This window comes from Macaca nemestrina, chromosome 2 (assembly GCF_043159975.1).
Source record: "Macaca nemestrina isolate mMacNem1 chromosome 2, mMacNem.hap1, whole genome shotgun sequence".
Classification (NCBI taxonomy): Eukaryota; Metazoa; Chordata; class Mammalia; order Primates; family Cercopithecidae; genus Macaca; species Macaca nemestrina.
Genome location: NC_092126.1, coordinates 170,257,027 through 170,284,164, shown reverse-complemented (window position 1 = coordinate 170,284,164; position 27,138 = coordinate 170,257,027). Strand labels below are relative to the sequence as shown.

At 37.6% G+C, this 27,138-nt stretch overlaps 1 protein-coding gene across 6 annotated transcripts in view; it reads right to left on the bottom strand.

Moving 5' to 3' along the window:
* Positions 1 to 26,831, bottom strand: part of LOC105470387 (spindle and centriole associated protein 1) — a 64,160-nt gene extending 37,329 nt beyond the window's left edge. For 2 of the 6 annotated variants that reach the window (XR_980487.2, XM_011722311.3), the window contains exons 1-7: positions 26,742 to 26,831; positions 19,008 to 19,106; positions 15,688 to 15,735; positions 11,985 to 12,128; positions 7,027 to 7,120; positions 6,185 to 6,291; positions 2,177 to 2,295 (exon numbers count right to left, since the gene is read on the bottom strand). Coding sequence is in view for 5 of the 6 variants with exons in the window: in XM_011722311.3 (XP_011720613.1) it covers positions 2,177 to 2,295; positions 6,185 to 6,291; positions 7,027 to 7,120; positions 11,985 to 12,128; positions 15,688 to 15,735; positions 19,008 to 19,106 (611 nt within the window). In the remaining variant the exon portion in view is untranslated. Of the gene's footprint in view, positions 1 to 2,176; positions 2,296 to 6,184; positions 6,292 to 7,026; positions 7,121 to 11,984; positions 12,129 to 15,687; positions 15,736 to 18,140; positions 18,659 to 19,007; positions 19,107 to 26,161; positions 26,506 to 26,547; positions 26,637 to 26,666; positions 26,692 to 26,741 lie in introns of those variants that run through there. The other 4 variants (XM_011722313.3, XM_011722314.3, XM_011722312.3 and 1 more) reach the window with 4 other exon arrangements.
* Between the last annotated feature and the right edge of the window lie 307 nt (positions 26,832 to 27,138).

The window sequence follows — 27,138 nt, the reverse complement described above, 5'->3', positions numbered from 1 at the left end:
GTAAAATAAAAGCAAATATAGTATGTTACCTTTTATATAAGAAAGAAGAGAAAATAAGGATATATATATATATATATCTGCTTACATTTATAAAAAGAAACACAGAAAGAATAAATTTAAAAACTAAGGAAACTGATTACCTACAAGGGTAAGTGTAGACGGGAACTAGTTAGAAGGGATAGGGGATGGTGACACTACCCTAAAAACAGCTTTTTGTATAATTTTGTCAAAAAGAGAGGTAAAAACCTAAAATTGAATACAAATAGAAACAAATGAACCTAATTATATTTCAAATGAATACAATAACCTTTTAGAAATCTGCAAACAATCTTCAATTCTACTTAGCAGGTTTATTTTTGCATTAGTATGGGCACAGCAATTCCAAAACTACTTTCTATGTATTGCAGGATTGAATATGAATAAATCTACTTGTGTAATGTTTGGAGACATGCTGCTCAGTGTTAAAGAAGAGTGATACAAATATGGAATAAGAAAGGACCAAGATAAAACCAATAGTGTTAAATTGGACTTGGAAGTATCACTGTAAATTCATGATTTATAGCTAAATAGACAGAAAACTAGATACTAATGTAGATATGTTCATATACATATGACTATAGGTATATATATGTATGTGTGCATATATATGTATCTGTTGGTCTAAAAACAATAACTGCCAAGTGCAATAAACACATCTAATACTTAGAGCTTGGTTTCTAAACACACTTCTTTAATAAAATGAGTTAAGGATTCTTGAAGAAATGGTTGATTCCGGAGAAGAGAAAGTATGATAAGAGCTATGTTGTGCCAGAAATTAAATGTTAAAGAAGATACGTTAAAAGGACACCGGAATTATTTGAAGAAGCTCCCAAGTATGTGACAAATAAACATCAAAATAAATAAAAGAAAAAACAGTATAATCCATTGAAGGAATATGGCAGACATCACTGTAACCAAACAATGAAAGTTAACAGCACCAATAATTAAACCAAGGTATCACCGCCTCTTGATATTCCATACTGAGGACTTAGCATCACTTTAGGGGTATTCCTGCTCAAAATGCATAAGTAACCTGAGTCTAATAACGAAGAAATTATAAGACAAAGTCAAGTTAGAGGGAATTCTGTAAAATAACTGCCCTGTACTTCTTCAAAACTATAAAAATGTCATAAAAGGCAAAGAAACACTAAGATTAGATTTTAGAAGATTCCAGGGTTTTTTTTAAATGAAAAGACATGAAAACTAAATATAATAAGTGATTACGATTAGTTCTTTAATCATCCAAAAAAACAAAATAAATATTATTGGGACAACTGGAGAAATCGAAATAAGGTCTATGGATTAGATAATAGTGTTAAATCAATGTAATTTCCTGATTGTGATCATTGCACTGTGATTTTATCTGAATGAATGCTCTTTTTCTTGGGAACCACGCACTGAAGTATTTAGGGATAAAGGAACATGAAGCATGCAACTTACTTCCAAATAGTTCTTTAAAAATGTGTGTTAGTCAACTGCAAAAATATGGAACCAACCTAAGTGCCCAACGACCAATGAGTGGATAAAGAAAATGTGGTATAGACATACCATGGAATACTACTCAGCCACACACACACACACACACACACACACACACACACACACACACAAAATAATAATAATAATAATGTATTTTGCAACAGTTTGGATGGAGCTGGAGACCATTATTCTAAGAGAAGTAACTGAGGAATGGAAAACCAAATACCACATGTTCTTACTTGCTAAGGAGCTAAGCTATGGGTATGCAAAGGCATACAGAGTGATATAACAGACTTTGGAGACTCAGAAGGCGGAGGGCGGGAGGTAGGTGGGGGATAAAAAACTACATACTGGGTACAATGTATATTACTCAGGTGATGAGGGGTGCACATGTACATGCATGTATGTGTGTGCATACTCAGAAAAGGAGATAAAATGATAAAAGAAATGTGGAAAATGTTAATAATTGATGAATCTGAGTAAAGAGTATATAACAGCTTTTTATATTATCCCTGCAAATTATTTTGAAGTATCAAAATAAACAACTTTTTAAATAAAAACAAACTTCCATTTAATAAAAAAATGATGCAATAGACAAACATTGAAACAGGCATGGAAAAAAGCTACGAGTTGTAGTATTTATGCCATATACACATACCTGTCTGTATTTGTGTTAGACTGAGAGTTTAGAGAGTTATCCAACTCATTCTCATTCTCACTTTCTCCTGACTGGCTATTAATAGTTCCTTCTTCTTCACCATCTACATCATTAAGAGCCTGTCTCAACACAACAATAAAAATAGCACAAGTTGATTAGATATATATTCAGACTTTCTTTTTTTTTTTCTGTCATAACAGAAGAGAGGTCCCTCCTCCTAAGCCTTCCACATGTTGTAGAACACAAATCCTCTCACATCCTTCCACTCCTATCAATTATCCTATCTCTCGAACATTTTCAACATCTCTCTCTGTAGTGGCTTCAGTTCACCAGCATTTAAATGTGAGCAAGCCTCTCCCATCTTAACCTGACCCTATACTTACCTTAAGCTATATATGTCTTCTTTCTTCTACCACCAAACTTCTTGAAAGAGTTGTTCCACCCTCCTCACTCACCACCTATGCCCTGCAACTTTGCTTCTGCCCTATTGCTCCACTCAAACTGCTCTCTACAAGGTCAACCTCAACACACTCATTCCTAAATCAAACGGATATTTCTGCCTTTGCCTTCCCTTACTTTTCTGACCACTCATTTCTTTCCTTTAAAATTCACTTGGCCAGGTGTGGTGGCTCATGCCTAAAACTCTAGCACTTCGGGAGGCCAAGGCGGGTGGACCACTTGAGCCCGAATGTTGAAGACCAGCCTGAATAACATGGCGGAAACCATATCTCTACAAAAAAATTTTAAAATTAGCCAAGTGAGGTAGCCCACACCTGTAGTCTCAGCTATTCAGGAGGCTGAGGAGGCAGAATAACCTGAGCCCAGGAAGGTCGAGGCTGCAGTGAGTTGTGATCGTGCCACTGCATTCCAACCTGGACAACACAGCGAGACCCTGTCTCCAAAAAAAAAAAAAATCTACTTGATACACATTTCTTTTAACTCCCATAATACCGTATTTTCTTAGATTTTCTCCTACTCTTCTGGCCCTTCCTTCCCAATCTCCTTTACTGATCTTATTTTTCTACCCTTTCCTTATATCTGATGTGACTCAAGTCACATCACACCTACTAGGTAAGCACTCAATAAATTTTAGCTATTATTATCCAGTCTTACCTTGTTTGGTACAAACGGTATTCACAGAAGTGCAATACAGTTAAGTAAGAGCAAATCTAGCAACCACAACTAGCATTTGTTGATATTTAAACTTTTAAAATATTTACCACAAGGCCTATATCAACCTTTTCTCCCCTCATCTGATCCACTTTCTGAATGTTTTTATCTAATTTCAAAGCTATAATTACAAATGAAATGCTATTAATTTCCAAACCTCTATCTTCACACCCAGATCTGTCCTAAGCCCTAGACATTCATATTCAACTGCCTATAAGATATCCCTATTCTGGCCAGGCAGTGGCTCATTCCTGTAATCCCAGCATTTTAAGAGGCCAAGGCAGGAGAATCACACGAGCCCAAGTTTGAGACCAGCTTGGGCAACAGAGCCCAGGAGCTTGGGCAACATGGAAAAACCCCGTCTATACCAAAAATACAAAAATTAGGCAGGTGTGGTGGCATGCACCTGTGGTCTCAGCTATTCAAGAGGCTGAGGCAGGAGGATTGCTTGAGCCCAGGAGGTAGAGGCTGCAGTGAGTCATGACTATAACACTGCATTCCAGCCTGGGTGACACAGCAAGAACCTGTCTCAAAAAAGAAAAAAAAAAAAGATATCCCTACTCCATAGGTCCAAGCTGAACAGCTTTCTGACCCCTCCTACCATTCTTCCAGAAATTCTGTTCCTGCCAATATTACCTAAGACCATGAAGAGCGTCACCATCTACTCAAATGCTCAAGCCAGCAAATGAGGAGTTATCCTTCTTGCTCACCTGTCCTGTCCTATCAGCCACCCAATTCTGCCAACTCTACCTCATTTTAACCACACTCAAGTCTATCCCTATTCTCCTTTATTTCCTTCCTTATTCAGGCTGGTCTTCAACATTCGGGCTCAAGTGGTCCACCTGCCTTGGCCTCCCAAATGCTAGGGCTTTGGGTCAGGCCCTCACCACTTCTCACTAAGATGCCCACCTAAGTCTTCTAACCAGACCCTCTCTCCAGTCTTGTCCCTCCCCAATCCACCTTCCACACTATACTGGATCTCATCATGACTCCACTCTTTAAAATCCTTCAGTGGCTCTACTTTTACTTTCCAGTCCTTAGTCCTTCAGGACCTAGGTCCTATTTGTCTCTCTAACCTCAACTCCTGCTACTTCCCTAATCCAATGACAGAGACATGCCTTAATCATCTATGTATCTTAGCATCTAGTGCATGATCTGAAATATTACATGATGAATAAGTGAGTAGGTTTAGTCTCACTAATTCCTATATGGATGAAGAAACTAGGACCCAGAGAACTTAAGTAATTCAGTTGTAATTTCATTTTTTCTTGGTGACTCAAGATTATCTACAGCAACACCAATTTCCCTTCTGATGTATAGTGGTCCTCTGCTTATCTATCCAGGTGTCCTCTCTCTCCTCCCTCACCGCCATTTTTCTCTGCTACCTCTGCTTTGAGAGGCTCACATCACTGTTTTTCATCTGCTATCAGCTGTAAATTGATAAAGAACTTAAACCAGGTAGGTAAATTAGTTGTATCAGTAACATTAATTTGAAATTCTACTGCTGTATTAATGGTAATAGGCTCAGGTGTGAGAATGGACTCTTCAACAGAATAAAATGTGACTGCTTTATTCCATGTTCCTGGGATACATCGTGTACTTGTTTCCAGGCTCCAATTAACTGAAAAAGTGCTTAAAGTGTGACTGAAATAAATAGGGCACACTTCACTATATGATTTATTTAAATCAAAGTAAAATCTTCAGTTGAACATACTACAGCAATAAGACATTCTAGGGTGATTAAATTTCCAACTATCTGAAAGCTAACTTCTCATTAAGTGCCAAAACATAAATGGTTTTTGCCTGGAAATATGGCAAAAGGTTTTGGGCTATTTAAAATATGTGTAACATTTTACTTAATTGTCTTTGGAAGTATGAAACAATATAATTAACATATCTTTTATGATTCTGGACCTTGCAACTCCCTAGGAATATCCCTCTGATGATTCTTTTCTTTTTTCACAGAAACTATAACTTAAGAAATTTCATTAAATAGATACTGAGTCCTAGTCATGCATAAGTTGTTTTATTTTAGTATTAAATTATTCATGGGCTTTTAAAAAAGTTTACTATCTCAAAATTCTAAACATTTTCATTAATTAAGAATTCCCATTAGGTTAGAACACAGCTAACTAATGTTTTACTAGTGTAATACAATTCTCCCATATAACTAGTTGATAAATTGCAAGTTTCTTGGGAAGCTGTTTCTTAAATATCCTAATACATTAAGAGAGACTAACATTTATGAAGTACTATGTTCCTGGTATTAACACCAGGAACTTTACATAACCTATCTCACCTGATCCATGCAACAACGATATCAGGTACATTCTAGTCCCATTTAACAAAAAACAAAGAAGCAAAACACGTTCTGAGCCCACCCAGATATTTTAAGAAATCAGCTCAAGATCAAATAGCTAGTAAGTAGATCCACCTGACTCCAAGTGGAAAGACTCCCTGCTGTTTCCACAATGATTGATGGTGGCAGTCTTGTGGAGCCACGTGGCCTAGATTTGAATCCCATCTCTGATGCAAACTATGTGATCTTGGCCAAGTCACTTAAATTTTCTCAGCTTCAGTTTCTTCATCTGCCAAATGGGGGATAACAACAGTATATACACCTACTAGGTAAGCACTCAATAAATGTTAGCTATTATTATCCAGTCTTGTTTGGTACAAACATTACTCACAGAAAGTGCAATACACTTAAGTAACAGCAAATCTAGCAACCACAACTAGCACTTGTTGATATTTAAACTTTTAAAATATTTACAAGGCCTATATCAACTTAAACTTCCTTTCAGCATGAGTGTTATAGCTGTGAGTAGAACACATTACCTGAGGTTCTATGACAGACTCATTAAAGACAGATTGGGTCACAGGGTCTTGATTTACCACAATGGGACCCTGAGAGGAATCAGGAGCCACTGTTATATTTGGAAACCCTGCAAAAGGAAAAGAAGTTGTGATGATTTGTTTCATTTAATTAAATTGACTTCACAAGCTATATACTGCCATTGGTTTGCATCATCATATGAAAATCTTAAACAGCAGCTCATATTAATGTAGTGCTTACTATATGCCAGGCACTGTTCTAAACATACTTACATATATTAACTCATTTTACTGTGATAAAACCCTGTAAGTACTATTACTATTTTACAGATCAGTAAACTGAAACTCACAGACATTAAGTAACTAGCCTAGAGTAACACTAATAAATTGGCAAGCCGGAATTCCAACCTTACACAAAAAATTAATGATGTTTCTAGAAGATTAAGATAAACAATGAACTACACACACATTAAAATAAATAATGCGTATATCCGACAAGAGGCAAAGTTCCTTTTATAGAGACTGAAGTTGCTTTAGGTTTCAAATTAAGCTTTACTCAAGTCACGTTTTAAAATTACAAAATCCTGTACTTTATACCACAAGATATTTTAGTAGATTAAAACAATTTACTTTTCCTTAGCTGAATTATTTGTAACACAACTAGTTAATATTCTTAGTGGAAAGGAAACAGATTATAATGACTCTAACCCTAACAACCCTTGTAAATCCACCCTATAATACTTGTAATACAAATAATATGATGCCTAAGAAAGGATTTTAAATTCTTCCAAATAGTTGTGGGCTATAGTTAATAAAAAAGAGAAGCTTTTATTTGAATTGAATACCTGTGCGCCTACGAGGAAACAGCTCTTTTGCTGCAGCTATTAGATGATCAGATTTCTCCAATACATCTTGCATCTGGTATTGATCAGAAAGAATCTAGACACGTGTTAATGACAAGTGTTATTATTCAGATAAACATGTATTTTTCAAATAAAAATAATTTTTCAAATCACAAAGGAAAAGACTATAAAAAGGCCAGGAGCATGGAATAACCATAGGCTACCTTCCTAAAATCCTTCAGCAGTAATATCCTTAAGTACCACTAGATGGGGCTATGACAATAATTACTGGCTTTCAAATACTTGACTGCAATCAAAGAAATACTCACAATTGTGACCCACGACATTTACATACGTGCAAATATATTTACACATATATACATATATACTTGTGTGTGTATACAAAATAAAAGTTTTAATTAACCTTGCTCCATGAGAACCACTGATATTTTCTTGTAAATTTCTATTCTATTTTTTAAATGTTGGCAGCAACTCACTAACTTCACAATTCATTAACAAATTATAATCCATAGTTTGAAAAACACAGATTAAAGATATGAATCTTTGAGCCATAAACTTAGAGGTGTTTCAACCACTAGAGTGAATTCAGAATCCACTAATGTAACCCACTAATGTGTCATGACCTACAACTTTAAAGACATGACATAAGATATGAGTTTTAGGATTAAACAAAAAATGTGAGGCTTCTGTGTTTAAAAACAAATCAGTTTTTTACCCTGGAGAGGTAGGAACACAAAAAGTAACATTTACAGTAGTGCCTCTGATTATGCACTTTCAACTTAGAAACTTTCATAATTATAAGCAAGGCCACAGGCTAGAGTAAAAGCCAGATAATTCTCGCGGCACCACCACCAGATGGCATTCTTAAGTTAAAAGTACTTGGAAACAGCTCAGCTTCCAACACTGACTCAAATTGATAAAATACCTGGTAACAAATGCTCTTACCAGAATTTCTCTATACTACGGAATCAAGTATATACATAATGTGACCTCAGTTATTGTTTTAGGACACAGAAAGAAAAATAGCAAGAGTCACATTCTTCATTTTTCCCCTTCTTCCCCCACTATAGCCAAGCAGGTTGGCTGGCTTAGTAAGAAGAAAGCCCTGAATTTATTCCTTCCACAAACATTAAGCTTTGGAATGGTATCAAGTCAAGAGCACATTAGAACCAGAAGACTCAGAGTCTAGTCCCAGTCAACAACCCTTCCCCAGCCCTACGGGGTGGTAGATGGATATGGAAACATTGAAAACCTATATACCACTCTAGAGATGTTTGAGAATTTTGCTACAACTTAAATCATATTATCCCACAAACCAAATTTCTACTCCTGCTTAGCCATCTTGCAAGTACAAGCAATTACAAACTTAGGAAATAATGTGAATGAATGAGTATAATCTTTCACTATACTAGAAAAATTACACAAAGCTTATTTCCTAGTAACAATTTTAAGAGTTTACTTTTTAAAAAGCATTGACCTATCAAAACAAAGAGATGGAATTGACACATGAAGATTATAAATAATCTTATTAACCATATTGAGACCTGATACTGATTATAACGAGGTCTCACGTAAAAGCCATTATCTGTCACCTTCTGCTAGTGCAAGCTTGTCCAACCTGTGGCTCAGGACAGCTTTGAATGTGGCCTAACACAAATTTGTAAACTTCCTTAAAACATTATGAGATTGTTTTTCACAACTTTTTTTTTTTTTTTAGCTCATCAGCTATCATTAGTGTTAATGTATTTTATGTGTGGCCCAAGACAACTCTTCTTCTTCCAATGAAGCCAAAAGATTGGACACTCCTGCTTAGTCCCTGCCCTTGGGGAAAATGCTGTGAGTGGTCAGAGATCACTGGACTGGCTTTTACTTCTTCTTTCTAGATTTATAACTCCTCTCATAAAGCCCATCCTCTTGATAGGTAAACTGATTTTCACAAGCCTAACTGCATATATTACTCCTCAAATAGTTTGCAGAGCACAAACTTAAACCTGTAAGTGGTGGTACACATGTTGGATTTTCAAAGGATCCCAGTCCTTGCAAAAAAAAAAAGTCATTATCAGAAACTCGTCATCTTAGCCCTTTTTACCATGGTAATAGACACCAGGTAGAATTGGGGAATTACAAAGAGACTTTAGGAGTTATTACATTTGGGGATTTATTTTTGAAAGCCTCCCTCTCCATGAGTGAGAGGGAACCCTAATTTGCTTGATTCCCATGGCATGGGTACATCTTACAGCAAATGAAATCTAAGATGATGCTGGCCAAAGATCTTTCTCTTAATTTATGTTAATCTAGGAGTGCAGCTTTAGGTGGATGGGTCCTGTTAGCTTTAATACATAGTGATGAAGCTTATGTGAATATGTGTAAGGAGGCTTCTTCCTTTGGTCCACTGCATCCCTTAAACAGAGACATTGCAAATTTACCAACATTGAAATAAAAGATGCACATATCCATTGACTAAGCAATTCTACTTTTAAGAATTTATCCTACAAATATATGTGTACCCAAAAACATTTTCAAAGATATTTATTACATTATTGATAGTAGCAAGGTAGAAAACAATCTGTGGGTAACTGACAGTACTACTTAAGTATCCAGCCGTGTTCTTTTGGTTTCTCCTTTAACAGCAGAACTCCTGCATTTTAGCCAATTACACAGCTAGATTTCCCAACCATCTTTGTAGGTGGGAATGGCCATGTGATGACTTTCTGGCCAACAGGATATATGCCAGAACTTCTGGGTGACATGTAATAGGAGTAGCATGCACCGTTCTTCCTGTTTCCTGCTGGCTGGCATATAGCTGAAGGAAGCTGCTATGGCCATTCTGTATTCAGAGACAGAAGTTGTGTAATAAAGGACTGCAGAGTTCCCTACCAGCTACCACTTTCTTCTCAACTGTTTCATGAAACAGAAATAAATTTGTTTGTTTAAAACAAAACATACAGGACAGTCTTTTTTTATTTCCAGAAGCTTAAACTGTACTCTAATACACAACCTAAGTGTTCACCAATAAAGCACAGGATAAATAAATTGTGGTACATCTATATGCTACTGGCCATCAAAAAGAAAAGGTAGATGTCTAAGCACTGACAGGAAATTATCTCCAAGGTACGCTGGTAGACAGAAAACACCTGAATCCCGGTAAGAGCGGAGGTGCTCGACCCCTGCAGCACATTAAAATTACATAGGAACTGTCTAAAAAACACCTACATGGGGCCACATCTTAGGTCAACTAAATCTGAATCTCTGGGTATACAGTCAAGATATAGTTATATATATATATAGAGAGAGAGAGAGATTTTTTTCTTTTTTTCGAGACAGACTCTCACTCTGATGCCCAGGCTAGAGTGCAGTGGCACGATCTCAGCTCACTGCAACCTAGATTCAAGCAATTCTCCTGCCTCAGCCTCCTGAGTAGCTGGGACTACAGGCACCTGCCCCTGCACCCAACTAATTTTTAGGAGCTTTTTTTTTTTTTTTTTTTTTGGTTTTGTTGTTGAGACAGCCTGGACAATCTCAGCTCATTGCAACCTCCGCCTCCCAGGTTCAAGCAATTCTCCCACCTCAGCCTCCCAAGTAGCTGGGATTACAGGAACCCGCCATCATGCCCAGCTAATTTTTGTATTTTTGTAAAGATGGGGTTTCACCACGTTGGCCAGGCTGGTCTTGAACACCTGACCTCGGGTGATCCGCCCGCCTTGGCCTCCCAAAATGCTGGGATTACAGGCATGAGCTGCCACACCCAGCTATTACATAATTTTTTAATGGGGCTTCTTGACTCTGACTGATTCTAATGTGCAGTGAGAGTTGAGAACCACTACACTAGTGCCTGAAGCAGCAGATCTACAAAAAGAAGGCAAAGAAACATCACTCACTGTCTCTCACCACCCTTCTGTAAACACCTACTTCTACCACATCTATAACTTGTATGAGAAATTCAGGACATGAGCAGGAACCACTAGAGAAAGGAAAAAAACCCAGAGTCTGATGCAATCCAAGCAGGCTGCCTTTTTTCGTGGTGAGATCTGTTTTTAGGCCTTTCACTGAGAATTACCACATAACATTTAAATGTATGTGACTTGTCCAAGATCACTAAAAGATAATAATCTGTACAGAAGCATTCTCTCAATCAAGCCACGGTTCTTTTCTCAAGCTTATGTAAACATTTATTTGGAAGATATTATTCTTTCTGATGATGTCTAAGACTGTGACTTTCTTTCAATAAGAAGCCTAACAAATTCCTCAAAGACCATGTATGATTCAAAGTTGCCATGAAAGGTCAGACAGCTAAGTGCTGTACATAAGCTTCAATCTGAACAAGAAGCAACACTAAAGACAAAGCACATTCCTTTACAATGACTTCAACTCAAATTTAAAAAGGTTATTTGCTATAGTTTCCTCTTATTTCCCATATTGTTTATCCCTACATATCTGATTACTTATCCAAACACCCCACGTCTGGCAAAAGGTTAAGCCAAAGACAAGTTGCTTACTACTCAGTTGGACAAGCATACAACATTATTATTTTTTTTCAAAGTAATCTAACAGCACTGCTGTTAAACTGAGAAAAATAATTACAGCAGCTTACATATAAGAAGAGGAATGAGCAAGGATTTTGCTATTCATTTTATAAGTATTATATCACTGAAATCTCATAGCAATACAAGCAAATAATAATTTGAAATACGACAAAATTCAAGCTGAAAAGCTGAATAATTTACTTAGGGTCACATGGCTGGTAAGTTGTAGAACAGGAATTCAAACCACCAAACCAGACTCCAATCATCACTCTGTTGCTTTTTTTGAAGTCCACATGTAGATTATTGAATAAGAACGCAGTGATTACTAGAGTCTCTCCAAAGTGAATCAAATTGAAGGAAAAAGAACCCTATTTATCTCCTTCTTCTCTTTCTAACTCTAATGCAGTTTAGCATTACCTCCTTCATGATAGACAATCTTCTTTTCTCAAGATTTAAAGTTTCAGGTTTCTGCTTCCTCCATTTTCTCTTCAAAGCTTTTTCTTGGAGTTCCCAGTGTACTAATGCTCTATTCTTTGATTTGTGTATTTCATGACGGCGTACCTATATAGAAAAGTACATAAAGGAATCTTTCAGACACAAAGTTGCCTATTCAGATGGTGAAACCACCTCCTCTAGTTCATCACTTTTTAAACTTTTCCTGGTCCGATATATACATGTTTATATACATTCATAGCCAAAATTTTCAGTCCCCTAAATTTTCAAAAATGATCTTAAAGAAGAATATAGAGCTGGTAAACCTACCTAAAAGATATACAGAAAGAAATAATAATTTCTACTACTTTTCTGCAAGACTATCCAGCAAACTAGTGTTTTTCAAACCACAGGTTGGGACTCACTTAATGGATGATAAAATCAATTCATGGGTCAAAACCAGCATTTTTTAAAATATACACATACACACATATACGCACACTAACTGAGCACAACGTAAAAGGTACAAAATCCACTAAGTCATCTTTGGCAAAGACACACTCATGTAATGATCATCACATCACTACCAAGAACTAATAATGCAGTGTGTTTATAGCCCTTCAATGGCCTCATGTGGAAGTGGGTCACTGAAAATATAGATGTTAGGGAAGTAGAGTTCCTGAAGTACAAGAAGAGATACGCGCCACAGGTCTCAAGTGTCAGAGGGGAGGGTTCACTAAGGTGGCTAAGAAATAAAATCAGATATTTGGTTTTATAAGTACTCTAGTATTCAGAACTATGAACATGAACATATATGATAAAGTGCACTGCTGAGTTTTCGCCATGTAAAGAAATCAATCCATTAAAGAGATAATAACAAATATTACACAAAGATTCTGACTCACAAAAAACAAATGAAGATTTTTTTTTAGACAATTGAGGAGATGTGAATATGGGCTAGGTATTAGATGATACCAAATAATTATATTTACTTTTGTTGGATGTAATAATGGCACTGTGGTTATGTTGGAAAAAAAAAGGCTTATTTTTTAAAGATGCAAACTGAATATGTAAGCACAAAATGATGTGTTCTCTGGAATTTGCTTTAAAATATTTCCGTGAAAAAAGAAAAAGGTACAATAAATGAAGCAACTATGGCAAATTTTTAATAACTATTCTATCTGGGTGAACAGTATATGGCAGTTATTTCTATTTTTGTCTCCATTTTCCCTTGAGTTTGAAATTTTTCATTTAAAAAATATTAAGTCAGTTGGGCATCATTATTATTCTCAGTAAATAGTTAATGAGCACCTACTAGGATTAAGACTCCCAGGTACACAAAGGTGTATAGGCTATGGTCCGTATCTCTCAAAAGCATTAACAATCTGCCCATGGACATTGGGCATATCCATATAAAGACAAATGATATACATTAGATGTCATATACTCAATGCCTTAGTTAGGTAGTAATAGTTCAGAAGAGATAACTGCTGGTCAGTTTCAAAAACAGGACTTCAAACTTACTAGAAAACTACAGTAATCAAGACAATGTGGTACTGGCATAAGGACTGACGTGTAAATCAGTGAAATAGAATTGAGAGTGCTGAATAAACGTTTATATTTATGGACAAGCGATTTTTCAACAAGAGTTCTAAGATAATTCAAGGGGGAAAGAATAGTCTTTCCAATAAATGCTGTTTGGACAATGATTATCCATTAGCAAAGTTGGGCCCCCCTCCCACCACACACCGTACAGAAAAATTAACTTACAATGAATCATAGTTCTACATATAAGAACTACAACTATGAAACTCTTAGAAGAAAACACAGGAGTATGTCTTTGTGAATCTTGGGTTAGGTAACAGTTTCTTAGATATAATACTAAAAACTTATGTGACAAAATAAAAAACAGGTAAATTTGACTTCATCAAAATTAAAAACTTCCCTACTTAAAGGACACCATAAAGAAACTGAAAAAACAACTAAGAAAATGGGAGGAAATACTTGCAAATTATATCTGATAAGGAACTTATATCCAGAATACATATATAATTTTTATAACTCAATAATACAAGCACAAATAACCCAATTTTTAAATGACGAAGGTATTTGAATAGACATTTCTCCAAAGAACATATTATAAATGGCCAAAAAGTTCATAAAAAGATGCTTAACATCATTTATCATTAGGGAAATGCAAATTGAAACCACATGAGACAGCACTTTACACCTACTAAGAGAACTAAAGTGAAAAAGGTGACAGTAACAATGTGGGGAAACTGGAAGCCTCATACATGCTGGTGGGGATGCAAATGGTGCAGCCACTTTGTAAAACAGTTTGACAATTATTTAGAAAGTTAAATATGGAGAAATTACATGACTCAGCAATTTTACTCCTAGATGTATACATATAAAAGAACTGAATATGTTCACACAAAAACTTGTACATGAATGTTCACAGCAGCGTTATTCCTAACAACACAAAAGCAGAAACAATGCAATGTCCACCAACTGAACAACAGATAAATAAAATGGTAGATCCATACAATGGAATATAATTTGGCAATTATAAGGAATATAGAACTAATATGAGCTAGGCGTGGTGGCTCACGCCTATAATCCCAGCACTTTGGGAGGCTGAGGTGGGCAGATTGCTTGAGCCCAGGAGTTCGAGACCAGCCTGGGCAAGACGGCAAAATCCGGTGTCTACAAAAAATACAAAAATTAGCCAGGTGTGGTGGCATACACCTGTAGTCCCAGGTACTCAAGAGGCTGAGGTGGAGATGGCTTGAGCCCAGGAGGTGGAGGCTGCAGTGGGCAGAGACTGATACGTGCTACGACAGGGATGAACCTTGAAAATATTATGCTAAGACAAAGAAGCTAGACATAAAAGGTCACGTGTTGTATTCCACGTATATGAAACGACCAGAATACGTAAATACATAAAAGCATGAAGTACATTGGTCATTGCCACAAACTGGGAAGAACTGGGCACAAGGAATGACTGTTAATGGGTACAGGGTTTCATTTTGGGGTTAAAAAAACATTCCAAAATTAGATAGTGACAGTGGTTGCACAACTCTGAATATGCCAAAAATCACCAAACTGTACACATTAAACAGGTAATTATGGTATGCTAACTATATCTCAATAAATCTTAAAAAAAAAAAAAAAAACCTAAGTGGAAACTTTAAAAAAAAAAAGTAGGATTTGAACTAAGATAAGGAAGTAAAGTAAGATTTGAACAGGTAGAGAAGAAGGTACAGAAACTGTTCCAAGTAAGGAATGGGGACTCAGACATGGAAATACACATGGCACACTCAAGGGATAAATTATTACATTGACTAGAACAGTATGTTTGTATAGGGAAGTAATAAATAATGCTGAAGCTATCTATAGATTTTTTAAAAGGCGGATAGATAGATATATATAGGGCAGTACTAGACTGAAGAGATTTCAACTATAAATACAACATATTTAATGAAACTCTAATACATACTAATTGACATTCCTAGCTAAAATCAGGAAGTACAGAAGCCAGGCTTTTTGATTTTACATAGACGTAAACAAGATTAAACATAACTGAACAACTTCCAGGAAGCGCCTATAGTTTCTATTCTAAAGGTTACAAGTCAAATACCAAATAAAACACTGAATAAATGACTTGAAGTTTTGATATTAAACTCACCAGATCTTCAGGAGTTGCCCGATGAACTGTTAGATCAGTCACAGTATTCTGTAAAAAAAGGTGGCCTTTCTTTAAAAAAAAAAAAGTTTCTTATAAAATATACACATTTATTGGATTTTAATGGCTAAAATTGTTTCAAAATCCTGGGACCAAAAATTTTTTCTTTCTGGGAACCAGTATTCTCAATTTAGATATGAACACATATTAGTTTTAGGTGTCCTATTTATAGAAAATAACAGACTAATTTTAGGTGTCTTACAGAAAATAAGTACTGTATTCACCAAGCAGTCATACATTATATTAAAACAATGAAAATATTCAAAATGAATATATGACATATGAATAAATGGTAGTATATATTCAAAATGAGTAAGTTTAACTAAAGTTTTAATTTTCACACTGTAGTCTATGGAATCCCAGGATTCCACAATGCAACGCTAAAGGTTCCTAAAAAAAATTGTGTTCACTGGCTGGGCACAGAGGCTCATGCCTGTAATCCCAGCACTTTGGGAGGCTGAGGCGGGTGGATCACCTGAGCTCAGGAGTTCAAGAACAGCCTGGCCAACATGGCAAAACTCAGTCTCTACTAAAAATATAAAAATTAGCCAGGCCTGGTGGTGGGCGCCTGTAATTCCAGCTACTCAGGAGGCTGGGGCAGGAGAATCGCTTGAACCCAGGAGGTGGAGGCTGCAGTGAGCTGAGATTGTGCCACTGCACTTCAGCCTCAGCAACAAAGCAAGTCTCTATCTCAAAAAAAAAAAAAAGTGTGATCACTACAGAGAGGTTCAGTTTGTGTCTGCAAACATCTTAAGCATTGATGCTACTACAATGAAAGATGAAATTTGAGGGCAATGCATAATTTCATAAAATGTGAAAACAGTCACTTAAATTAACAGGCACTAAACTAACATGGCAGGGCTACTACCCTGCACAACTCCATAAGTTAAAATTAATATCAGAGTCCATGTAAATAGCACCCCTTGAAATTGTGTGGCACACAGGCTGCAGAGCTCTAAGTAGTAACCCTGTAACTTGGCCCTTTCCAAGGCAACTTCAGTCATTGTGCTACACAGATTTGGCAAGGCAGGAAATAAAACAAGTTAGTTTTACTTCTAAGTGACGAGGAATACAAACAGTCAAAAATGGCTTCTGATCAAAGACTAAACTTTTTGGCCATGATTTATATTTGGCTCAAGGCTTTTCTGTATGAAAACTGTTACTACTTTTACAATGATTTAGAAAAGTACAAGAGCCAGGCATGGTGGTGTGCACTTGCAGTCTCAGCTACTCAGGAGGTTCATGAGGCCGAGGCAGGAAGATCAAATCATGAGCCCAGGAGTTTGAGGCCAGCCTGGGCAATAGAGTGAGACCTTGTCTCAAAAAAAAGAAAAAAAAAAAAAAAGGAAAAGGAAAAGAAAGGTACAAGGTACAACTACAGGATCATGAGAATTATTTTTAATAATCATTTAAAAACTTAGGCATACAAATAAGTGATAGGCTTAAAATTTGTTCTCATGGAAGAAAATAATAATTCCATCAATACTACTCTTGCTTAAAACCATTTTCTTTTGACATTGCATTTAAATCTAGTCTATAAGCCATTTCAGAAAATGTCTCACTATTTTTATCAAGACAGTATTAATCGGTTTGATCTCTTCTCCATCATTAACCATTTACTCCAAATGACTTATGACTATTTTCCAAGTTCAGTCTACCTTCAAATAACAAAAGATTTTTCCAGCACTGCAGATAATAAAAAGTAAATGAGGAAGGTTCTTAATGCAATTTCAAATGATAGGTTTCAATTAAGTTTTGAGCAATACTGGCATATTGGAATAAATGCAGTCATCCCACAGTATCCAGGACACCCACATACACCAAAATCCACACATACTCAAATCCCACCTAATTGGCTCTCCATATATGGGTTTTACATCCTGAAAATATTGTATTTTCAATCCACCTTTCGTTGTAGAGGTGGAACCCCAGGATACAGCCAACTGTATTTATTGAAAAGAAATTCATGTATAAATGAACCCATGCAGCTCAAACTCATGTTGTTCAAAGGTCAACTGTACTGAACTTCTCAAAGTAACCACTCTGAAGCGGAAAATATGTTATCACATAATTTTTTTCCTATTTATCAGTTTCCTTATCTTAGAGTCACATCCTTGTTATCAAAATTTTATAGCCAATCAGACAGCAACAAAACAATCTAAACACAGAGAAGACCCGCTGCCCCACTTCAAAGGCTGTCAGTTTGCCCAGGATATCTGGCTAACATGGTAGATTGCAAACCAGAAGATTCCAATTCCAAAAGAATCCCTGAGATCCAAACCAATCCCTAACTAGTTACTCTTCGCAATGGAAAGTAAAGGCACCTAAAATCTCATGATCCAAACCAAAGTATCAGGTTACAAAAGATAGAAATCTAGCTGGGTGCAATGGCTCACCTATAATCCCAGCACTTTGGGAAGCCAAGGCGAGGGGATTGCTTGAGGCTAGGAGTTTAAGACCAACCTGGGGAACACGGCAAGGACCTGTCTCTACAAAAAATATTTTTTAAGTTAGCCAGGGGTGGTGGTGCATGCCTATGGTCCTAGCTACTCAGGAGGCTAAGGCAAGAGGATTGCTGGAGTTTAGGAGTTTGAGGCTGCAGTGAGCTATGATGGCATCACATCACTCCAGCCTGGTTGACAGGACATGACCCTGTCTCTTAAAAAAAAGATATAAATCGCCTTGGTAACACCAGGCAATATTCAGGTTAGGAGCCAGAGAATATATGTTACAGGTACTTGAGACTTGTCTTATACCATAAGAGAATATTTGTTCTGAAACTGATCAACCTCTGGAAGTGAGCAATTCATGGGATAAGAGAGCAAAGGTCACCTATTTTTTTTCAACCAAAACTGGCACTCACATGGTTATGATATCACTGGTTGCTCTGAGCAAACCTTAAACAGGTACCGAAAAAATTCACAGACTTCAGTGACACCAGTGAGCTAGAGGTGCCTTTATGCAGTGAGTTCTCAGAGTGAAAGTGAGAAGACTTTTTTTTTTAATATGCTCTCCATCCCCTTAAGATTCCAGTTCTTCAAAGAATATAGAGGTTACAGCCTAGACGTGTGTATTCTTAAAACCTCCCCCAAAGGATTCTGCTCTTCCCTCCAAGACCTAGAATATCACATGCCCAGAAACCTATTCCACCCTATGACATGATGAGCCCCATTCAGAACACCATCTTGCATGACTAGGGCCGTATCACTGTGTCCATTCCTCCAGAGTAACGTTACATTATTTACTATCCCACCTATACTCACATCCCATTCTTGTTTCACCGAAGTTTTCTTCTTCTTTACTTTTGGTGTCTTTCTTACACCAACTCGGGGACCACAGCGGTTCACTCTGACAAATGACATCTAGGAATAATAATCACATCACAATTGTAAAATACAAGAAAAAACAATAAACATCACCAGAGTGGGGAAAGATACCTGAAAAAAAAAACAAATTTTAAAATGCCAGAAGAAAAATTTAAGCATGATAAAACAAACAGGCTATCAAAATAAAATACTTACTTCTTTCATTTTACAACTAATAAAAGTTGGTACTGATAATTATAATAAAAGAGGTCTTAAGTCAATAACTTTTATATATTTGATTAACAGTGAACTCTAGGAATGCAGAAATTATGGCCTAAAGCAGAGAACTAAGACAGTCGTCAAAAGCTTTGTCATCAGTTACACAAATTCACAATTAGTAGAAAATAGCCCAATCACAAGCTAACAATATGAACGTAAGGTGAAGGAAGGAAAGGGCAAAAGAGAGTTGGAGTTCTTTTTTAAGCACTCTAACACTCAAAATCACTACCAGGTACATATGTGCTTACTTGAAAATAAAAGTAGCTAAACTTTAGAGAACAAATGAGGTATGATATCACTTCCAACATATCTGTCACATAATGCTAAATGGTACTAATTATTGATTTTTTTCTATTGCTGATAAACAAATTAATAATTATTGATTTTAAACTATAATTTTTAAATTGCCAACATTAGCTTGCCACTGTTTAAGCAGCAATGCTAAGGATACTAGACTAAACATTATACCAAATTAGAAAAAGACCCATAGTCCTCGAACACCAGGATTTTACAATACATATATATGACTTTTAAAAAGCAATACATATACATGACTACTATTGCAGACCCTTTTAACCTACCTAAATAATTACAGGACTTTCCAGCTGACCCCCTTACTCCCAATAAGCCTAAAACAAGGACTCTAGTATTTTCCTTAAGTACTTTTTAAAAAAAAAAAAAAAAACATTGTCTACTATAATAAAAATGTCTAAATACAAGTATTTCTTAAGAGTTTGCCCTCAATCTTCCTTGCACTATGTACTCTCTTAAGAACATTCACTTCTTAAACACGGTATCTAATTTCAGCATTTACAATTCAGCCAAAGAAAACAAGTCACATACAAGTTAGAAAATAACATTTAAGTTTTATGACGGTAATGATGAGATAGCAGCAGTGGTAATGATGGCATCAGCTAACACATACTGTGTGCTTACTATAAGCCAGATACTATTCTATGCTCTTTAAACATTATTTTCTTGAATCCTCACAATAACCCCCATGAGGTACTCACTATTTATTCTTCATTTTACAGATGAGAACACTAAGAGACAAAGGTTAACCAACCATGAAGGTCACACAGTTAGTAAGTAGCAGAGCCAAAAGTACCATTTAAAAAGATACGGAATATAATAGAACTAAGAGTCTAAAACAAACTCTTACATTTATGGTCAGTTTATTTTCAACAAGGGTGCCAAGACAATTCAATGGGGAAAGAATAGTCTTTTCAAGAGATGGTGCTGGGACAACTGGATACTCATATGAAAAAGAATGAAGTTGGACTCCTACCTCAAACCATATTCAAAAATTAAATTGAATCATGGATTTAAATGTAAGAGCTAAAACTACAAAATGCTTAAAAGAAAACATAAGAGTAAATCTTCATGAGCCTTAGGTTAAACAACGGTTTCTTAGAAATGACACAAAAAGCATAAGCAACCAAAGAAAATAATAAATTGGAGTTAATCAAAATTAAGAATTTTTGTGCTTCGAAGGCACAATCAAGAAAATGAAGACAACCAATAGAATGGGAGAAAGTATCTGCAAATCCTTTATCTGATAAAGGACTTGAATCCACACTATATAAAGAATTTTTACAACTCAACAATTTTAAAAATCCAATTTAAAAATGCACATAGGGCTTAAATACACGTTCCTCCAAGGAAGATACTATAGACAGCTAATAAACACATGAAAAGATGTTCAACGTAATTAGTCATTAGGGAAATGCCAATCAAACCCACAATGAGATACCACGTCACACTGACTAGGATGGCTATAATCAAAAAGATGGACAACAACAAGCACTGACAAGAATATGGAAAAACTAGAATCCTCACATATTGTTCATGGAATGTAAAATGGTGTAGGCACTTTGGAAACAGCTGGCAATTCCTCAAGAAGTTAAACACACAGTTACCACATGACCCAGCAATTCAACTCGCATATTTACATCCAAGAGAACTAAAAACATATGTCCACATAAAAACTTGTACATAAAAGGTCACAGCAGCATTTTGAACAGACAAAAAGTAGAGACATCCTAAATGTCCACCAACTGATGAATGTATTAATAAATGTGGTATATCTACACAATGGAGTATTACTTCACAATAATAAGCAATGATGTACTGATACACGCTACAACGTGAATGAATCTTGAAAGTGTTCTAAACACAGAAGGCCCCCTATTGCTTGATATCATTGATATGATGTGTCCAGAATAAGTAAATCCACAGAGACATAGATTAGTGATCGCCAGCATCTAGAGGGAGCATAGAATGGAGAGTGACTGCTAATGGTCCATGTAGACATGGACCCCTTCCTTACACCATATACAAAAATCAACTCAGGATGACTAAAGGCTTAACTGTAAAACCCAAAACTATAAAAACCCCAGGAGAAAATCTAAGCAATACCTTTCAGCACATACACACAGGCAAAGATTTCATGATGAAAATGTTAAAAGTAATTGCAACAAAAGCAAAACTTAACAAATGGGATCTAATTAATCTAAAGAGCTTCTGCACAGCAAAAGAAACTATCACCAGAGCAAATGGACAACCTACAGAACTCGAGAAAAATTTTGCAATCTCTCCATCTGACAAAGGGCTAATATCCAGAGTCTACAAGGAACTTAAACAAATTTATAAGAAAAAAACAACCCCATTAAAAAGTGTGCAAAGGACATGAACACACACTTCTCAAAAGAAGGCATTTATGCAGCCAACAAACATATGAAAAAAAGTCAACATCACTGATTGTTAGAAAAATGCAAATCAAAACTACAATAAGATACCATCTCATGCCAGTTAGAATGGCGATTATTAAAAAGTCAAGAAACAACAGATGCTGGCAAGACTGGAGAAACAGGAACAATTTTACACTGTTGGTGGAAATGCAAATTAGTTCAACCATTGTGGAAGACAGTGTGGTGATTCCTCAAAGACTTAGAACCAGAAATACCATTTGACCCAGCAATCACATTAATGGGTATATACCCAAAGGAAAATAAATCATTCAATTATAAAGATACATGCACATATACGTTCACTGCAGCACTATTCACAATAGCAAAGACATGGAATCAACCCAAATACCCATCATTGACAGACTGGATAAAGACATGTGGTACATATACACCATGGAATACTATGCAGCCATAAAAAGGAACGAGGTCATGTCCTTCGCAGGGACATGGATGGAGCTGGAAGCCATTATCCTTGGCAAACGAATGCAGGAACAGAAAACCAAACACCACAAGTTCTCACTTATGAGTGAGTGCTGAACGATGAGAACACAAGGACACAGGGAGGGGAACAACACACACTGGGGCCTGTCGGGCAGCAGATGGGTGAGGGGAGGGAGAGTATCAGGAAAAATAGCTAATGCACACTAGATTTAATACCTAGTGATGGATTGATAGATGCAGCAAACCACTATGACACACGTTTACCTATGAAACAAACCTGCCTATACCGCACGTGTACCTTGGAACTTGAAACAGAATTTTAAAATATTAAAAATATTAAAATTAAAAAAAATTTAAAAAGAGGCTTAGAGAAAGTATATAGCTCAAAGTCACACAAATAATAACAGGCAGAGCCAAGAGCGGACACTCAAGACCAGGTCTGACTGACTGTAAAGCATCTGCTGGAAAAGTTTGCCAGAATTGGGTTACCTCTCTTTGCTTCTGTCTTTCCCAAACTTTCTATAATGAACCTATGTTACTCTTAAAAATGGGGAAAATATTATTTCAGGTTACATTTAGAATATTTTACTTATTCAGAAGCTAAACTTCCAGATCAGAATGCAGACTGGCCACAACTTGATTACAGCTTTAGAAGACCCTAAGCAGAGACTCTAACTAAGCCATGTCCAAACTCATAATCCACAGAAATTGTGAAATGATAAATAGTCATTGTTTTAGGCCACTAAATCTGTGGTAATTTACTACCTGTGTATGGTAGGATGACACAGGTATAGTTAAGCTGCTATCCCATCTTTGCCCTTCTCTTGCCATCCAACTTCATGAAAAGGTACACTTTAGCACCTGTATTTACTAATCCTTAGTTCTACCTCCAAGTTTTATTAATTACAAAAACTCTGACCCCAACTTTGCACTGAAAAGCGTTCTTTTTTTTTTTTTTTTGAGTTGGAGTCTTGCTCTGTCGCCAGGCTGGAGTGCAGTGACATGATCTCAGCTCACTGCAACCTCCGACTCCCGGGTTCAAGCAATTCTCCTCCTTCAGCCTCCTGAGTAGCTGGGATTACAGGCGTGCACCACCATGCCCGGCTAATTTTTGTATTTTTAGTAGAGACAGGGTTTTACCATGTTGGTCAGGCTGGTCTCGAACTCCTGATCTCGTGATCCACCTGCCTTGGCCTCCCAGAGTGCTGGGATTACAAGCGTGAGCCACCACACCCAGCAGAAAAGCATTCTCTTGAACACCACCAATAATAGTAACCATATTTTTCTTAACCAAGGATCAGATGTTTTGGTCTAAAAAAGGAATTTTGTGCCACTTACAGAAACCAGAGATCATAAGTGTGCTATCGTTTATTATTAAAATGTGAGACTAGACATATTCTGATGGTTTACAGTGTTAAGACATCAAATATTAAAATTAACACAGCCAAGAAAATCTATGCCTGTTTGGAGAAACTGAAATACTAATGGCCCTTTCCAGCTCTGCACACTCCCAATCCTAGAAGCCCTCTCCTCTCTTGGCTTCCAGGACACCCTTTCTTTTTTTTTTTTTTTTTTTTTGAGACAGTCTCGCTCCACCGCCCAGGCTGGAGTGCAGTGGTGCGATAGCTCAGTGCAATCTCCCCCTCCCAGGTTCCAGTGATTCTCCTTCCTCAGCCTCCCGAGTCACTGGGACTACAGGCACCTGCCACCCCGCCCAGCTAATTTTTGTATTTTTAATAGAGACAGGGTTTCACCATGTTAGCCAGGATGGTCTCGATCTCTTGACCTTATGATCCACCCAGCTCGGCCTCCCAAAGTGCTGGGATTACAGGCATGAGCTACCACGCCCGGCCTCTTCTATTCTTTTCTCCTTTTCTTCATCGGCTCTATTGTCCCCCTCCACACACACAATTTAATCAAGGATCTCCACCCAGTTCTATCTCAGTTCTCATCCCTCTTGTCTTTCCATTAGATACCCTCCCTTTCATTCAATAATTATTTGGGGGAGTGCAGCACACACCAGGCACTAGCTAGGCATTAGAGATACAAGTAAACTAAATAAACCAAGATATCAGTAAACAAGTCTAATATGGTGCCAGCTCTCATGGAGCTGCTTTCTTGATCACAAAGGGGCAGTTCACATCCTCCCTCAGTGACTTCACCTACTCCCTTGAGCAAAGCTATGAATGTATGGACACAAAAACACACTGTGAAAATGAGTTCCAAATCAATGATTCACACCTTTCCACAAAACACGAAACACAGTGGCTCGCATCTGTAATCCCAGCAACTCGGGAGGCTGAAGCAGGAGGATCACTTGAGGTAGGAAGTTCAAGACCAGCCTGTGCAACATAGCAAGACCCTGTCTCTAAAAAAATTTTTTTTTAATTAGCCAGGAGTGGCGGTGAGTGCCTATAGTTCCAGTTACTCAGGAGGCTGAGATGGGAGGACTGCTTGAGCCCAGGAGTTGGAGGCTGCAGTGAGTTAAGATGGCACTCCTGCACTCCAGCCTGGGTGATGGAGTGAGGCTCTGTCTCTTAAAATAAACAAACAAACAAAAACAAAACAAAACCACCAAATGCTCATTTCTAACTACCTATTGTACAAATCTGCCAAATATCACAAATACAGTATATCAAAATAAAGCTCATCATCATACCCCAAATCTCTACTTGCTGATATATAACTGGTTAACTCGATAAATATGTTGAATTAAGCTGAATTTACAGAATTACAATCCTTCTAGTTGCTCCAATTTAAAACCTCAGCATCACCTCTGTTCCTTATCTCTTAGTGAATCAGATAACAGAATCTATTAACTTTTTCCCTAAAAATCTCTCCTGCCCGCTCTTCTCCATCTCTACTAAAAATATTTTTATTCAGGCTCTCGTTATTCTAATTAGTCTCCCTTTCACTCTTCACTCACTGACGTCACCACCCATCTATTAATTAAACTAATATTTTGAAAGCACCACCTAAGGAAGGGTGAGGCACCAGATACAACAAGAAAGCAGAATAGTCTATGCCCTTGCAGAGTTAAGAGTTTCTAAGAGGACTGCAATTAAACAAGTATTCACAACAAAAGGGCAGCATGGGAAGTAAATTCTGTCTGCCATGAAAGTACCCAACTAATTCTACGCAGTAAGAAAAAGTTGCCTCCTCTATACCCCCAAAAATGTTTGCACTGAGAGTTAAAATATGAATAAAAGTTAGAAGTAGGGGAAAGAATATTCCAGGCAAGCGAAAATGCATTTACGAAGAGTTTGAGAAATTCAGTTCAATTAACAAAGATCTGAGAGGGTGAGAGGTTAGAGGAGGAGGAAAGGCAGAGAGCAGACCGTAGTCTTCTGAGCCACAGCAATCTGAACACTATCCTAAGACCATAGGAAACCACTGAAGAATTTTAAACGGGATAGTTATGACTGGACTTAGTAAATCCACTCTGACTGGTATGGAAAACTGATTAAAGAGAAACAAGAACTCTTTCCAAACACTGTTGAATCAATCCTACCTAAATACACGGAGAGAGAATAGATCTGAACCCTTTCCTTACCCCCTCTGGATTCGGATGGCTCCCCACTGTCAAGAGGAATCCAACCCAGTTTGGCATTCAGACCCTCTCCTCCATGTGGCCCGGCTGACCTTTCTTTCCAGTGTTCTCTCACATCTCCCGCAAATCCTAAAACCGAGTTCTCGCCTCACATACAGTTGCAACCATTCTTTTCCCTCTGCTTCGAACACCCGTCAGGCTCACTCTCTTCTTTACCGGGTCAACTTTCACGGACTCCTCAAAACTCATACAAGCGGAGCCTTCTGAGAAGCCCCTCTCTGACATCCATCGATTTAAATGACGCTCCCGGTCCCAAAGCATCCTGGATAGTTTGCCTCTCTCCTGCTACACGGAAAACTCCCCGAACGCTACAATCGAGTACCCCCAATTTCCAGCTCTGTGCAAAAGCGCTCGAAAGCGGTGCGCACGCGCATACTCGAGGTGCTCTGACGCCACGCACAACCAACCAGACACGCACCCTGACAGGCACTCGCACTCTCAAAAACTGAGCCGCGGCTGCGCTTCCTGAAGTAAGGATTCCCCAACCGGGCGCCTGGATCCCAGGGAACAGAGAGATGCCAGCACAGTTCTCCCCACCCTTTTGGTAGCCCTGGTCCCTAAGGCTCGTTGGGACTGCGAGCTGCAAGCCTCCGATCCATCTTCTCAACTTGCCTTGCCGTTTCCCGACTGCCGCCGCCACCGCAACTAAAACTTCACGGTCCGGAACCGCGGAGCGCGCCACAGGTTAACCCAGCCAGCGGCTTCCGGGCTGTTGCCTGGGTTACCAGAGCTCCGCCCCACGCCCTTGCGTATATCCGGCGAGCCAAGTGCGCAGGCTCCTCTCAAAGCCCAGCTCGGGTTCTGAGTCTAAGGGAGTAGTGCCTTAGCAAGGTTCGGGGCCGATTATTAAAGAATAGGCATATAGCATTAACCGGTGCCTCGAGAATTCTCCAAAAGAAATATGTTGCTCGCCTCACCAGACTTCACGTATCACTTAGTTTGCTTTCACCTCTATTCATTTGTTTAAAAATCTTTAGTAGTGTAATCCCAGCACTTTGGGAGACAGAAG